This window comes from Oryx dammah, unplaced genomic scaffold, assembly GCF_014754425.2.
Source record: "Oryx dammah isolate SB20612 unplaced genomic scaffold, SCBI_Odam_1.1 HiC_scaffold_29, whole genome shotgun sequence".
Classification (NCBI taxonomy): domain Eukaryota; kingdom Metazoa; phylum Chordata; class Mammalia; order Artiodactyla; family Bovidae; genus Oryx; species Oryx dammah.
Window position 1 is genome coordinate 7,987,725 of NW_024070213.1, and position 16,402 is coordinate 8,004,126.

The window sequence follows — 16,402 nt, forward strand, 5'->3', positions numbered from 1 at the left end:
AGTTGCTTTTCTTTTGTTGGATGTACATCTCAAGTAGATTTGGAGCTTACCTGTGACCCCACTTTAGAGGGTAAGGAAAACTAACTATCCCCACCCCTTACCACCCCAACTCCCCATGCACCGGGTGGAATGGAATGCAAGAGGGAAATACTAATACTAATGATTAGAAAAAGCTCCCCAGGACCCAAAGAGGCTGCCCAGAAGTTTGCTAAACAGGCTACCTGCTGCAACTCCACAGTGAAAAATAAGGACCAAGAAGAGGCTCTGCTGATGCACCTGCTTTAAGGATGTGTCTGGATGAATCAGGAGTCACAGTTTGCTCCCACTGTCTCATCCACGTCTTCATGCAGGACGCCTGGCTCCGGGTTTCTCTCTTGAAGAAGCTGAGACGCAGCATCCTTGGCTGCCGCCCAGCGGCCCCATCTGTAATCTTCCTGCTCAACGTGGCTCACGATCTTCGCAGCCGCAGCAGGAGGCAGGCTCAGGTTCAGGCTGCCCCAAGAAGCCAGCCCTGCAACTTGTGACTCAGCGGAGGAGGTGGTGGGTGGGACTCGTTACAGCCGGCAATGGTAACAACCAAGTGCTTTTGAGCAGAAGATGGGAAGCCGAGTCCGAGAACAAGCCTGGCAGCGAAATTTCCGTTTAATGAATTCACAGTAATTCCATTTGTGTGATCTTCCCTGTGGGTTTAGACAAACAGATCCCCTGCTTCTTGCTTCCTACAATGCAGCCTGAACCAAGGTCTGGATTCCACAGCCAAGAGACCCCTCCTTCCCTATTTGGCCACCCACCCCCACCGCTTCCCCCCAACCCCCAGGCCCAAGCAATTATACAGGAGCATCCAGAGAGATGTGGGTGGAGATTTTCCTTTATTCGTTTTTTTTTTTTTTTTTTTTAACTTCAGAGAGAAAGGGCTGGAGCAAAAAGCTGATGTTCATAGCTCCAGGCCTTAGAATGAACCCTGAACGTGCAGGACCCTGATGGGTGTCGCTCTGGATTTGGTGACTGACGAATGTACCCCATGGAGACAATGTCCTCACAGCTGCAAAGCCCCCTTTCCTCTCCCCATTTTTCTTAATTTCAAAGCACCCACCCGCACCCTCCCAAGATAGCCTTGTCATTCCCGGGTAGTGGATCTCCTAGCAAATTGGGCTTTTACTCGTGTGGGCTCAGAGCCCCATCCCCACCCCCCAAAGAAACATGCATCACTTAGAGATAAAGGGAAAATGACACAGGATGCTTGAACCTGGAGAGCCCGCACGCTTTATCCTTCATCATCCTCCAGCTTGGGAGAAAGGCTGCCTTCCACCCTCCCCGTGAGAGACAGGAAAGGGCATTGAGGCTCTGTCACCTTTCCCATCTCCCCAGGGCCCTCTGCCGTACCTCTGCGCACACACGAGCCCTGCCTGATTTTAAACAAATTTGGCCAGAAGCCTTCTAATTCTCCTCTTGGGAAAAAGACATTTGAGAGCTAGCAGGTGTAGGGCTCAGTGAACATTTAAACCAGTCTTCCTGCTCAGTGTCTGTTCAACCCGAAGGTCCATCCAGCTCTCGGAAGGAGATTTCTAATGCTTGGAGCCCCCAAACCCGGCGCCAAGCCTCCCCAGTGGTCTGTGACCACCGCTCACCACCCCGTCTCCGCACAACCTCCCAGAGCAGTCTTGGGTTGCTCTCAGCGTCTCTCCCCACGGTCTGCTGTGGAGTCCTGACGTGGAGGTGCCCAGGGTGGCAGAGGGAAGCGTCAGGCACCCTTGCTTTCTGTCCTCTCCTCATCAGCTGTCTGGGCGTTGCTGACGGCACGGAGCTGCCCCTGGGCCGCTGGCTTCACTGACAGGACCAGGCGTTTCCGGAACGTCTCACAGAGCACGATGTACACAAAGGGATTGAGGCAGCTGTTGGCATAGCCCAAGCTGATGGCTGCGTTGTACAGGTAGACAAAGGTGAGCGTCGGGCGGCTGAGAGACAGCTGGGTCAGCTGAAGCACGTAGTAGGGCGCCCAGCACACGAAGAAGACCAGGCAGATGGCGATGGCCGTGCGGGTCACCCTCTTTGTCCGCAGCCGGATGCTGCGTTGAGAGGCGGGGGCCACGGAGGACGTCATGCGCTGCAGGATCCTCACGTAGGCGGCCGTGATGACCACGAAGGGCAGGGCAAAGGCCAGGAAAAACTGGTACAGGGTGAACCAGTAGAGGTCAGTGTCTGGGTTGGGCAAGCGGATGCCGCAGCCCACGGTGCCCCCCGGGAAGGGGATCAGCCTGGCATAGAGCCACACGGGGGTGATACTGATGAAGGACAGGGCCCACAGGAGGCAGATCACCAGGGTGGCCACAGAGGGCTTCCGGAACTTGGTGGAGGAGATGGGGTGGACGGTGGCCAGGTAGCGGTCAATGGCCATGGCGGTCAGGATGTAGGTGCTGGTGAACTGACTGTTGGCGTCCATGGCCGTGATGAGGGTGCACATGGTCTCGCCAAAGTGCCAGACTCCATTGCCCATGAGCTGGTGGATCATGAAGGGCATGCCCAGGAGGAAGAGGAGGTCCACCACCGAGAGGTTGATGATGAAGATGTCGGGGACATTGCTGAACCAGTGCAGCTTGGACTTCTTCACCACCGCGAAGATGACCGTGGAGTTCCCGACAATGCCCAGGAGGCAAATGGTACCAAACACCGAAGGCATGATGATGTTGATGTAGGCGATGCTCCCTGTGCGAGGAGGCAGCCCTGGGGACAGAAGGAGCAAGGGTCGACCATTTGACATGGCCTCTGCTCTCCGAGGGCTGAACTCCTACTGGCATGCTCAGCCTCCAGCCATGCACCTGCCCACCTCTCCATCCACCTGCCATTTCAGCTCAGGGCCTATCTTTCATCTGGAATCTTCCCCGCCATCCTCCCTGCCCACACGGCTGCTAAACGTAACCCCGTGCCCTCCTGCACCGGCTCCCTGCTCAATCCCACCAGAGTCTCCTGCACCACCTGCTCATTAAAGGACCAGTCCCTTTGCCTCCTGTGTTTTCTCAGAAGGCGCAGCGTCAAGAACCACAGCTGTCTGCAGAGAACGGTTCTGTGGGCCTCGGGCCTCCACCAGGAAACATTATCGAAATAGCCAGCAGGACACGAACGTCTGTGCATGTGTGGGCGCGAGCATGTGTTTCCTTGTTTCCTATTTGCAGCCCTGCTCATTTCATTTTAGGAGTCGCTGGTTGGAAGCCGTGCGTTGATTGCTGGGGATCTCTGTGGGTGACTGTCTCGTGGAGGCTTTTGGCCATCAGGCCCACAGCCCTCCCCTCTCCTGGGTCCCTATCTTCTGAACCTGGGCTTTCTGAGTGACTAGACTGAACTGTGTGCTGCAGCCTAGCCACCTGAGAATTTTCTCCATGCAAACCTTTCCTCTGTTTTCTTCCTTCTCTTCCTCTTCAAAGCTAGAATCCCAGGGCATCTCAGCACTGGAAATGTCAGGAAGCCTCTTTCACCAGCAAAGTTAATCCCCTCGCGTCTCTGGGAATTATTCCTTCCCATGCCTCTTTCGTGGAGGAGGCAGTAAGGATGTTTCAGACCCCACCAGATCACGTAGTTCAAGTGAAAAAACCAAGGGGATGGGTGAATGAGTGAGCTTCCAGCCATCTCCCTACATACAGCCCTCCAGTTTCTCTTGCTTTTCTAGCCTGGAATTTTTCCGGCAAAGCATTTTTGGAACTCCTCAGCAGCCCTCCCCTGCCTCCCTCGCGGGCTGGCCAACATCCGAGACCACTTCCTAGCATGCCTCTGCCCCGGCCCCTTCCTCCCCGTAGTCCCCTTCTCCCCTGGCCCTCCGGGAGGGCAGACTGCCCATCTCATTCCCAAGAACTGGCATAAAGTTTCGCAAGCAGTTTAGCTCAGAGGTGAAACCTTCCCGTTTCCCACCCTCGGCGGCGCAGAGGAGGGAGGCCCGCCCTCCAGCGCGTCTCACCGGCCGAGGTGAGGTTATCCGGGCTCTCCGAGGTGTTGCTGGCATTGGGGCCGGTGGGCAGCAGCGAGGCTTCCAGGTCCATCCCGCCGGCGCCGCGGGTGCCAGCTCGGTCGTTCGCCCACGCAGGCTGCCGCAGGCTCCCGTGCGGGTCCCAAGCCCGGGCTCCCGGAGCCCCGCAGTCCGGAAGGGGGGTCTTCCTCGGGCTGCCCGGCAGTCTCCGCCGCCTGCGATCCCCACCGCTCTCCCCTCCCTGCTTCCCCGGCTCCCACTGACATCACCTAGACACATTAACATTCGGAGGCAGATGCGCGTTAACCTCTTCGGTCCTGCGCCGCAGCTCTGGCTTCCGACTGCCTGCAGAGCCGAGCCGGCCGGTCAACCCCATCCGGGACCGGGCTTCTTTCCCTCCTGCACTTGGGGCCGTGTCTCCTGTGCCACCGGGGGTGCTGCTGGCTACCCGCGAGGCTCCAGTCTCTCCAGAGGCAATGGGCTGCCTCCCTGTGGCCCGACCCCTCACCCCTGGTAGCCTGGGCCCGGGCGGCTGGGAGGAGCTGGGGTGCCTGTGCTGGGAGCTTGGGAAGGGAAGGCTTGGACCACTGTCATGCCCGCCTCCAGGCCACCCAAGCCCCCTTCCCAGCGCCCCATGGATTCCAAGCTGTGGAGTTGCTGGCTGTTGAGCCGTTTGGCTGGTGCTCAGAGGTGACTCAGGTCACCCTGAGCTGGTGATGCCCAGGGACTTGGGACCAGAAGAGGACAAACTCCCTTCTTCCCTGGGATCAGCAGGGACCAGGCTTATAGAGGTTTTAGTTTTTTAAATGCTCTGAGGTCCTTGAGGGTTTACCTGGAACTCCTTGAGACGAATTTCAGGGCAAAGACCCCCCAAGGAGATCCTTGCTCAGTCACTTCAGTCATGTCCAGCTCTTTGCGACCCCAAGGACTGTAGCCCACCAGGCTCCTCCGTCCATGGGCTTCTCCAGGCAAGAACACTGGAGTGGGTTGCCATGCCCTCCTCCAGGGGATCTGCCCCACTCAGGGATCGAACCCGCGTCTCCTGTGGCTCCTGCATTGCAGGCAGACTCTCTACTGCTGAGCCACCCGGGAGTCCCAAAAGAGATCCCGAGGAACAGCCTAAGAGGGCAAAACATTGAGTGAATTCTCTGCAGAGGCATCCTGCTGCCAGATTCTGATTTGGCAGGTCAGGCTGGGAGGGGCCCGAGACTCTGCATTTCAGACAGGTTCCCAGGAGATGCCCAACCAGGTACCACACTTGGAAGAGCAGTTTATGAAGGACTTTCATTTTCAAAGTTGCCGTAATGTTCAAATTCCTTTTTTTAAAAAGCATGGTTTGCTTTGTGCTGGAAAATAATAACAGTTATCAAGATATTTTTAAAAGGCTCTCAAAACCACCTGCTTGAGACAGTTACTGACAAAGCAGAAGTACATAGTAGAAAGGGCAGTCTTTGACTAGGCCACCAGGAGGAGGGCAAGGCCACCCAGCCGTCAGCTCACCTCCTCCCTGATGAAACTCTTGGCTCCAGTGCAAAACAAAGAAGAAACATTTAAGTAAACATTGTGTGCTTGTGCGCGCTCAGTCAGGTTCGACTCTTTTGCAACCCCGTGGACTGTAGCCCACCAGGCTCCTCTGTCCATGGGATTCTCCAGGCTAGAATACTGGAGTGAGTTGCCATTTCCTTTTCCAGGGGATCTTCCTGACCCAGCGATGGGACCCATGTCTCCTGCATTGGCAGGTGGATTCTTTGCTACTGAGCCACCAGGGCGGAGAAGGCAATGGCACCCTACTCCAGTACTCTTGCCTGGAAAATCCCAGGGATGGAGGAGCCTGGTGGGCTGCAGTCCATGGGGTCGCTAAGAGTCAGACAAGACTGAGCGACTTCACTTTGACTTTTCACTTTCATACATTGGAGAAGGAAATGGCAACTCACTCCAGTACTCTTGCCTAGAAAATCCCATGGACAGAGGAGCTTGGAAGGCTGCTGTCCATGGGGTCACTGAGGGTTGGACACGACTTCACTTTCACTTTTCGCTTTCATGCATTGGAGAAGGAAATGGCACCCCACTCCAGTGCTCCTGCCTGGAGAATCCCAGGGACGGGGGAGCCTGGTGGGCTGCCGTCGATGGGGTCGCACAGAGTCGGACACGACTGAAGCGACTTAGCAGCAGCAGCACAGCCACCAGGGAAGCCCAAAGGGGAGGGTAGCAGGTGGAAACTGCAGAAGGGGAAATTCTGTCAGGCCTCAGTTATTGTCCTGGGACAAGGACTTATGTGTACATAGCTTTTCCGAGTGATGACACAGGAGCAGGCGTGAGGAAGTGAGGACAACGAGAAAGGAAAGGAGACAAAGCTCAGAGAAGGTGCTTTATCACCATCGCTGCTGTGGACAAGGGGGGCTTGCATTTACCAGGATCCTTGAAAAGGGCACGGACTGTTTCCCAGAATCGTCTGCCTTTTCCCAGTTGCCTCGCCCCCAGTGGTTGAGTGTTGCCACTGGGGTGTTAACACTGCAGTCCTGGGTGCATGGGAGGAGCAGACTCCTGCCGCATCAGATGCGGCAGAAAGCGAAAAGATGTGCAGCTCACACTTGAGGCGAGAGGCTGTCAGTGCACGGTGAGTCTCGCGTGCAGGAGCCAAGAGGCTTCTGGGCGAAAAGCAAACAGACGCAAGGTGCGCGCTGGAGGCGAGACACATCGGCTCCAGACCAGTTAAGCCCGCACACACCTGTCTGCTGCAGCTGGAGCTGGAGTCAGAGGTGACCGAGGGAGATGTGACATGGGGGGACAGAGGCACCCCATATAGAAGACTGTAGCAGGGCTTCTCTGGGGCTCTTCCCCGGGGTAGAACATCCACCTGCCAATGCAAGAGACAAGGGTTTGACTCCTGATCCAGGAAGATCCCAGATGCCATGGAGCAGCTAAGCCTGCGCACCACAACTACTGAAGCCCTCACACCCTAGAGCCTGTGATCCGCAGCAAGAGAAGCCTCTACAATGAGAAGCCTGCACAGCGCAACGAAGAGTGGCCCCCACTCGCCGCAACCAGAGAAAAGCCGGAGCAGCAACGCAGACCCAGCACAGCTAAAAACAAATAAACAAATGAAATTGTTATTATTTAAAAAAAAAAAAAAAGAATACTACCGCAATAATCCGATTGAAATAGGATGGTATCTTAGACTGGGGAGATGGGAGTCAGGAGAAATGGTGAGTGTCTGTACATTACGTAGAGTCCCGAGGGTCTGCTGAAGTTTGAACCAGAAACATACAGGAGAAAGAAGTATCAGGGATGACTCCAAATGCTTGGCAGAGGGGAGATCAGGAAGGCTGTAGGAGGAGATGATTTGGAGGAGAAACCAAGTGTTCTGTTAGGATATGTTACATTTGAGATGTCTGTTAACATCTGTGTGAAAAGGTTGGGTAGTTTTGGATATGAGTCAGAAGTTCCAGGGAGAGGTCACGCCTGGAGCTATGAAGTTAAATTGATGACACTGAAGGAGCTTACCTTAAGTAAGGGTGATTGGAAAGGAGATGGGACTCAGCCCTGGAGCATTTCAGGGTTGACAGGGTGGGGAAAAGAGCATTATAGCCTACTGTTTCCTCCTCTTTCACCTGCCATAGTCTTCTCACCTCCATCCATCCATCCGTCCACCCTTTCATCCAGCAGATCTGAATGAAATCTGGTTGAGCCTGTTATACCAGGTACTGTGTTAGGCTCTGTGGATGCAGTGGAGAAAAAAAAAAAAAAAGAGTGACTTTTACCCAGGAGCTTCAGTGACAGAATTGAGGGAGAGATAAGTCAGACAACAAGAGGAGGCCAGGGAAACCCACTCCAGTATTCTTGCCTGGAAATTCCATGGACAGAGGAACCTGGCGGGCTACAGTTCATAGGATCACACAGAGTCAGACATGACTGAAGCGACTTAGCATGCACGCACAAGCCAATAAGTAAACAAGATATCCTGCTCAAGGCTTCAATCCAGACAAGTCCTGGTAACTTAATCATGAAGGGATTTAAGTGTTTATGAAAGAAAAGCTATGGAATCATGCCAGGGAAAATGTCTCTGCCTGACTGGAGAAATTTAAACCATGACCGAGCAGCCAGGGGACCTGGAACAGAAGGCTTTAGCTTCCTGGCCTGTCATTCTGGGGGTAGGGTGGAGTGGAGGGGGTGAATGCTGAGTCAGTCAGTCCACAGTGGCAGATGACTCGTGTGGTAGGGAACGAATGGGATGATGGGAGTGACTGGGGTCCTTTAGAGAGGAGAGTCAAGGATGTTCTCTTTAAGGAAGCATTCAGGTAGAAACTCCAGCATCCATTCCATTACAAATGATCAATTTGAACTATATCTTCTATCTGCTAGTGACTGAGAGCTGAGCATCCCTCCTGGATACCAATGTGCACCTCTTCAAGTCCTCTTGGCCACATCTAATTTTTATTCCATCCATTGCTACAATGACCCTGCTCTGCAGTCTCTGACCAGTTTCAGGTACAGGTGAGGGTAAGACCTGACTGTGCTGTGTCCCAGGCCCGCACCACGTACTATCTACCCTAAACCCCAATCCTCTCTGTGGCTGTCACAACTTAGACTAGGGGACCCCAGGGAATGTCTATGCTGGAGTGACCTGGAAGTACAGGGAGAGTTCACTCCTTAGGGTGAACCCTTGGACAATGTAGTGTGGAAGCCATGGAAAGATGCTTTTCCTGTTTCCCCCTTTTCCTGAGACACACTTCATGTGGTTTCTCAGGGATCCCATGGAATGTAGCATCTGGTCACTTGTAGCAGTGGACGAGCCCATGTGTGCCTGTGTGCGTGCTGAGATGCTTCAGTTGTGTCCAACTGTTTGCAACCCTGTGGACTGTAACCCACCAGGCTCCTCTGTCCTGGGGATTCTCCAGGCAAGAGTACTGGAGTGGGTTGCCATGCCAGGGGATCTTCCTGACCCAGGGATCGAACCTACTTTTCTTACGTCTCCCGCATTGGTAGGCGGGTTCTTCACCACTAGCGCCACCTGGGAAGCCCAGATGAACCCATACTGCTCATCACCTCCTCCTGAGAATGGAAATTTTGACCTACTTTGCTCCAAGCCATCTGACTCTTGACCTGCCCCTCCTAGTGCAATCATGAGGTAGATTCAGCCTAAGTATAGCAATGAACCCTTCCCCTCCCATCTGCGTACCCTGACTCACCATGCCTTACGCAGGGGACCCCATATCTCCCAGGGCCCCCCATGGTGACAGCCACCTGCCCTGTACTTTCCAGGACTTGACCGCCGTCTGCATGTGTCGAAGTCTTACTGGGGTCGTGGCATCGAATCTCACTTGCCCCCTCTCTCCTGCGTCACCCCTTCCCCTCTACTCCCACCAAAGAGCAGGAGTAGTCTTGTTAAGATAGACATTTCCAGGGGACTTCCCTGGTAGTCTAGTGGTTAGGACTTGGCACTTTTGCTGCCTGGGCTTGGGTTTGATCCCTAGTCAGGGAACTAAGATCCCACAAGCTGTGCAGCACAGTCAAGAAAAAAAAAAGAAAGAAAGAAAGAAAGAAATTGCATCACCCTATACCGCTGAAAACACTTCAATGGCTCCCAGTTGCCTTCAAAATAAAGTCACCCTCCCTAATGGAATGTAATGGACATGACACTCTTTGGTACCCAGAAGTTGATCCTCCAAACAACCACGGCCTTGAGAAAACCTTTAGGAGTGGCAGCACCACTAAGCAGCCCTTGGTGGGAGCTGCTGGTGGGAAAAAGGCTTCCTTATTTCTGCGGGGATGTGAGACCCTGGGGTGGGAGAAAGCAAGTGAGGAAGGTGAGCATGGTTATCGTAACAGAATGGTTATCATAATAGATGGGACCAGTGGAGTTATCCAGATGATTGCCCTGCAGAAGCTGATGTAACTGATCGATCACAGATAGATGAGTGGCCCACCCACTAAGTTCCTCCTTGATTGGTATATCTGAAAAAATCCTTCAAGTCTGGTCAGCAGATCTCTGACTTTAGCCCACTTGGCTCTGCTGATCAGGGTGTGAGTTAAGGTGGATCAAGTAGTAAATGGATGTGTTGTTTTTTTCTTCCCCCAGTATGGCCAATGTTTCTTTTATTTTGTTTTTACTAAAAAAAAAAAAAGAAAAAGAAAAAGGTCATACTACACAATTTTGCACCTGGCTTTTTTCTCTTGAAGCTCCTTCCACATCAGCATATAACATATATTCATTAAAAAAAATTACATTCATTGTTTTAAATGGATCCTAGTGGGTAGAGCCAGACATCCTGGAATGTGAAGTCAAGTGGGTCTAAGGAAGCATCACTACGAACAAAACTAGTGGAGGTGATGGAATTCCAGTGGAGCTATTTCAGATCCTAAAAGATGATGCTGTGAAAGTGCTGCACTCAATATGTCAGCAAATTTGGAAAACTCAGCAGTGGCCACAGGACTGGAAAAGGTCAGTTTTCCGTCCAATCCCAAAGAAAGGCAATGCCAAAGAATGCTCAAATTACTGCACAATTGCACTCATCTCACACGCTAGTAAAGTAATGCTCAAAATTCTCCAAGCTGGGCTTCAGCAATATGTGAACTGTGAACTTCCAGATGTTCAAGCTGGATTTAGAAAAGGCAGAGGAACCAGAGATCAAATTGCCAACATCCGCTGGATCATGGAAAAAGCAAGAGAGTTCCAGAAAAACATCTATTTCTGCTTCATTGACTATGCCAAAGCCTTTCATTGTCTGGATCACAATAAACTGTGGAAAATTCTGAGAGAGATGGGAATACTAGTCCACCTGACCTGCCTCTTGAGAAACCTGTATGCAGGTCAGGAAGCAACAGTTAGAAGTGGACATGAAACAACAGACTGGTTCCAAATCAGAAAAGGAGTACGTCAAGGCTGTATATTGTTACCCTGCTTATTTAACTTCTATGCAGAGTACATCATGAGAAACACTGGGCTGGAAGAAGCACAAGCTGGAATCAAGATTGCCAGGAGAAATATCAATCACATCAGATATGCAGATGATACCACCCTTATGGCAGAAAGTGAAGAAGAACTAAAGAACCTCTTGATGAAAGTGAAATAGGAGAGTGAAAAAGTTGGCTTAAAGCTCAACATTCAGAAAACGAAGATCATGGCATCCTGTCCCATCACCTCTGGCAAATAGATGGGGGAAACAGTGGAAATAGTGGCTGACTTTATTTTGGGGGGCTCTAAAATCACTGCAGATGGTGATTGCAGCCATGAAATTAAAAGATACTCCTTGGAAGGAAAGTTATGACCAACCTAGACAGCATATTAAAAAGCAGAGACACCTGGAGAAGGAAATGGCAACCCACTCCAGTATTCTTGCCTGGAGAATCCCATGGACAGAGGAGCCTAGCGGGCTACAGTCCACGGGGTAGCAAAGAGTCGGACACGACTGAGCGACTTCACTTTCACTTCACCTGTTTAAAAAAAAAAAAATAAAAAAAAAAAAATAAAAAGCAGAGACATTACTTTGGCAACAAAGGTCCATCTAGTCAAGGCTATGATTTTTCCAGTGGTCATGTATGGATGTGAGAGTTGGACTATAAAGAAAGCTGAATGCCGAAGAATTGATGCATTTGAACTGTGGTGTTGGAGAAGACTCTTGAGAGTCCCTTGGACTGCAAGGAGATCCAACCAGTCCATTCTGAAGGAGATCAGTCCTGGGTGTTCATTGGAAGGACTGATGTTGAAGCTGAAACTCCAATACTTTGGCCACCTGATGTGAAGAGCTGACTCATTTGAAAAGACCCTGATGCTGGGAAAGATTGAGGGCAGGAGGAGAAGGGGACGACAGAGGATGAGATGGTTGGATGGCATCATTGACTCAATGGACATGGGTTTGAGTGGTCCCCGGGAGTTGGTGATGGACAGGGAGGCCTGGCGTGCTGCAGTTCATGGGGTCGCCAAGAGTCAGACACGACTGAGCAACTGAACTGAAGCAGGTGGATCCACTTCCCTCGTGGTCCAGTGGCTAAGACTATGTTCTCCCAGTGCAGAGGCCCAGGGGTTCAACCCCTAGTCAGGGAACTAGATCCCACACGTCACAACTAAGAGTTCACACGACACAACCAAAAAAGAGAAAAGGTCCCACATGCTGCAACTAAAAGGTCCACACGCCACAGTGAGTCGATGTGCCCTGACTAAGGTCCAGTGCAGCCAAATAAACAAATAAATATTTTTAAGTGGATCCTGTTAATATTAAATGTATATATCAGAGTTTAGTTAGCCGCCTCTCTACTGACGGGCATGTCAATGACTCAGTTCTATTATTTTGGCATAGGATGCTGCATGTGGACATCCTTCTCTAGGTAATAAATTGAGTTTGACTAGACTGACTGCCAAACAGTCCCCGTGGATCTCCAAAGCTTTCTGTTTCCCTGCCCCTGCATCTGTAGCTGCAATAGGTATCCCCAGCCATTGGCAAACTACTGTATTGGCTCCTGGATTGGCAGAGTAAGGGATTCGATGAGGACAGAAGTCAAATGGAGATCCCTCCTCACTAAAGTGGGATAAGCCAAAAGCAATATTGCACCCCCGGGGGACTGGAGAAATTAATGGTGTCATCAAGGCCTTTAAACAGGCTGGGTGGTGATTTTATCACATCCTGCTCTCAGTGTGGCCAGTGGAGAAGGCAGATGGGTGTCAGAGAATGCCAGTGGGTTACTGTAAATGTAATTATGTGTTGACTCGAGTTGCAGCTATTATTTCAGATGTGGAATCGTTGCCGGGGAAAATAAATACAGTCCCTGACACTTAGGATGGAGTTATTGATCTAGCAAATGCCATCTTCTGTATTGCAAGAAGCAAAAAAAAAAAAAAAAAAAAATCAGAAACCATGCTTTTATTTGTCAGAGTCATTGGCACACCTTTGCCATCTCGCCTCGGGACTTCATTATCTCTTTTGACAGTTCTTCAATTCTCAGACTTTGAACACTTCATCGTCACACGAGACAGTATGCTATGCTGATGACATCATGAGCTAGGGCCTGGAGAGTGGAAAGGAGCAGATGCCAGACATGTGAGCCAAATGCCATGAAAATACGAAGGCCTGACATCTAAGGAAAGGTTTGGGGTCCGGTGTTCGGAATGTGTCATGATTTTCCCTCCAAAGTAAAGCACAGTTTACCTGACATCTCCTACCACAAAGGAGGGGCCCCCAGAGATCCTGGAAACAGGAGCAACAATTCCTAAAAGGAGCAGAAAGCAGAGACCAGAGGGGGTGCTGGACATGCAAAACCCAGGGGAGCCTAGTCCACCCAGTCATCTGTTAGCCTGGCATGCCTTGCATGCAGGGCCTGTGACCCTTATTCTAGTGTTAGGTCACGGCTGCCATGTCTGTCAGTGGATTCTGAGTACAGCCCTGGTCCCCTCTGCAGCCTGGCACCCCCATTTTAGATGTTTGCACTGTACCCTACACTTTTTCTTCATGGGGATTCCCAAGTGGTGCAGTGGTAAAGAGTCTGCCTGCCAAAGCAAGAGACGAAAGAGATGCAGGGTTCGATCCCTGGGTCAGGAAGATCCCCTGGAAGAGGAAATGGCAGCCCACTCCACTATTCTTGCCTGGGAAATCCCATGGACAGAGGTGCCTGGTGGGCTACAGCCTATGGGGTCGCAGTGTCGGACACGACTGACACAGTTGTGACACGACACATCTTTTACTTCGTAGCAGTCATCACAATTGTAAGCAGACATTTATTTATTGAGTGGTTGATGGTTTAATGCCTTTCCCTCACTAGGTTATAACTTCCAGGGAGGCAAAGCCCATGTCTGCCCTATCTCACAGTACTTCCTGCACCTCACACAGCGCTGGGTACACAACAGGCATTCAATCAACGTGGGGAGGATGAATGGCTAGTAGAGGAATCTCCAGGAAAGCCTTGGGCGCAGAGGTGGGCAGAAGGGAGACGCAAGCAATACTGGCTGTGCTCGCTGACCCGAGGCTCGCCTCCACCCCAGCGCTTCCCACCAGCCTGGCAGCAGTGGTCGTCATGCCCCTGGGCAGGCAGTGGGTGCCAGTCAGCTGTGAGGCACCCCAGAGACCGCAGGCTCCCTCTGATTGTGAGGAAAACGAACGAGATCAACTTCAGGGGTAGAGATTCATCCTGAGCTTCGTGGACATCCCAAGGAAGCGTGGGAAAGCAGCTACCTGAAATTCTGACATGTGTGACTGCAGGGCTGAACCCGGAAGACATGACACCAAGTGAAAGAAGCCAGATCAAGGAGACAAACCAAACCGTGGATGATCCCACTTACGTCAGGCACCTGGAGCCGTCAAAGTCACAGAGACGAGAGGCAGAAGGGTGGTCTCCCGGGGCTGAGGGGAGGAGGGATGAGGAGGTAGGAGGTAAGGGGTACAAAGTTTCAGTTTGGGAGGATGAAAAAGTTCTGGAGATGGCTGGCGGAGATGGCTGAACAACAGTGTGAGTGAACGTCCTGCGCTGAGCCCATGCTGAAAAATTGCTAACGTCCATTTTTGTTTGTTTTGGCCACACCTTGTGGCCTGTAGCTTAAAGCTCAACATTCAGAAAATGAAGATCATGGCATCCGGTCCCATCACTTCATGGCAAATAGATGGGGAAGCAGTGGAAACAGTGTCAGACTTTATTTTTCTGGGCTCCAAAATCACTACAGATGGTGATTGCAGCCATGAAATTAAAAGACGCTTACTCCTTGGAAGAAAAGTTATGACCAACCTAGACAGTATATTCAAAAGATGAGACATTACTTTGCCAACAAAGGTCCGTCTAGTCAAGGCTATGGTTTTTCCAGTGGTCATGTGTGGATGTGAGAGTCGGAGTGTGAAGAGAGCTGAGCACCGAAGAATTGATGCTTTTGAACTGTGGTGTTGGAGAAGACTCTTGAGAGTCCCTTGGACTGCAAGGAGATCCAACCAGTCCATTCTGAAGGAGATCAGCCCTGGGATTTCTTTGGAAGGAATGATGCTAAAGCTGAAACTCCAGTACTTTAGCCACCTCATGCGAAGAGTTGACTCATTGGAAAAGACTCTGATGTTGGGACAGATTGGGGGCAAGAGGAGAAGGGGACGACAGAGGATGAGATGGCTGGATGGACCGACTTGATGGACGTGAGTCTGAGTGAACTCTGGGAGTTGGTGATGGACAGGGAGGCCTGGCTTGCTGCGATTCATGGGGTCTCAAAGAGTTGGAGACGACTGAGCGACTGAACTGAACTGGACTGAACTGAACTGTGGCTTGTGGGACCTTAGTTTCCCAACCAGGGATTGAACTCATGTTTCCTGCAGTTGGAAGTGCAGTCTTAACCACGGGACCACCAGGGTAGTCCCAGAATAAATTTCCTGTTATGTATATGTTGCTGCTGCTGCTAAGTCACTTCAGTCATGTCTGACTGTGTGACCCCATAGACAGCAGCCCACCAGGCCCTCCATCCATGGGATTTTCCAGGCAAGAGTACTGGAGTGGGGTGCCATTGCCTTCTCTGATGTATATGTTACCATAATTTAAAAATATGTTAAACAAACCCAACCAATAAATCTGCTTACCTGCATGTGTTTCTGCAGAAATTTGGAAAATGCTGGTAAGAGGAAAGCCATGTTATAAGCCTTAAAAACACTGAAAGTCATTAAGGTCCCTGAAAATGGCTATAAGACTTTTTTTTCTATTTTAAAATTTATTTATTTATTTTTAATAAATTTATTTCTTTTAATTAGAGGCTAATTACTTTACAATACTGTATTGGTTTTGCCACACATCAACATGAATCAGCCATGGGTGTACGTGTTTCCCCCATCCTGAATCCTCCTCCCACATCCCGCCCCATCCCATCCCTCGGGGTCGTCCCAATGCACCAGCCCTGAGCACCCTGTCTCATGCATTGACCCTGGACTGGCAATCTATTTCACATATGGTAATATACATGTTTCAATGCTTTTCTCACAAATCATCCCACCCTCGCCTTCTCCCACTGAGTCCAAAAGTCTGTTCTTTACATCTGCGTCTCTTTTGCTGTCTCACGTATAGGGTCATTGTTACTATCTTTCTAAATTCCATATACATGCATTAATATACTGTATTGACGTTTTTCTTTCTGACTTACTTCACTCTCTATAGTAGGTTCCAGTTTCATTCACTTCATTAGAACTGATTCAAATACATTATTTTTAATAGCTGAGTAATTGTTAACTCCAGGAGTTGGTGATGGACAAGGAGGCCTGCCGTGTTGCAGTTCATGGGGTCTCAAAGAGTCGGACACGACTGAGCAACTGAACTGAACTGAACTGAATATTTGCTATAAGACATTTTAATGATAGAAAGCATTGTCAAAAGACACGTGCTAATTTTTGTTAAAGCTTTGCTTTAACTAGTGCTAACAACTTAGCCAAGTTTCCAAATGTTAGTAAAATCGTTTTTTCTTTATGTTTTTAGGGTTATGGCAAAGAGTTTCCAGCCAAG

General features: G+C 50.7%; 1 protein-coding gene and 1 non-coding gene across 2 annotated transcripts; one reads left to right on the forward strand and one right to left on the reverse strand.

Moving 5' to 3' along the window:
• Positions 1-852: 852 nt before the first annotated feature.
• On the reverse strand, positions 853-4,379 carry MCHR1 (melanin concentrating hormone receptor 1). Its single transcript, XM_040233235.1, has 2 exons — positions 3,947-4,379; positions 853-2,721 (listed from the first exon to the last, which is right to left on the reverse strand). Exons 1-2 carry the CDS (start codon positions 4,026-4,028, stop codon positions 1,742-1,744), a joined length of 1,062 nt encoding a protein of 353 aa, XP_040089169.1. The 5' UTR covers positions 4,029-4,379; the 3' UTR covers positions 853-1,741.
• An 11,089-nt stretch (positions 4,380-15,468) lies between these two features.
• On the forward strand, positions 15,469-15,599 carry LOC120858978. Its single transcript, XR_005720002.1, has one exon. It is a non-coding gene; the product is annotated as a small nucleolar RNA SNORA33 (small nucleolar RNA).
• The last annotated feature ends 803 nt before the right edge of the window (positions 15,600-16,402 follow it).

Bases quoted from the DNA above. Each gene is read 5' to 3' on its own strand.
- MCHR1 (XM_040233235.1), bottom strand. From the start codon at position 4,028: ATGGACCTGGAAGCCTCGCTGCTGCCCACCGGCCCCAATGCCAGCAAC. The intron at 2,722-3,946 runs GTGAGACGCGCT...TTCTGTCCCCAG, and splicing joins GGATAACCTCACCTCGGCCG to GGCTGCCTCCTCGCACAGGG.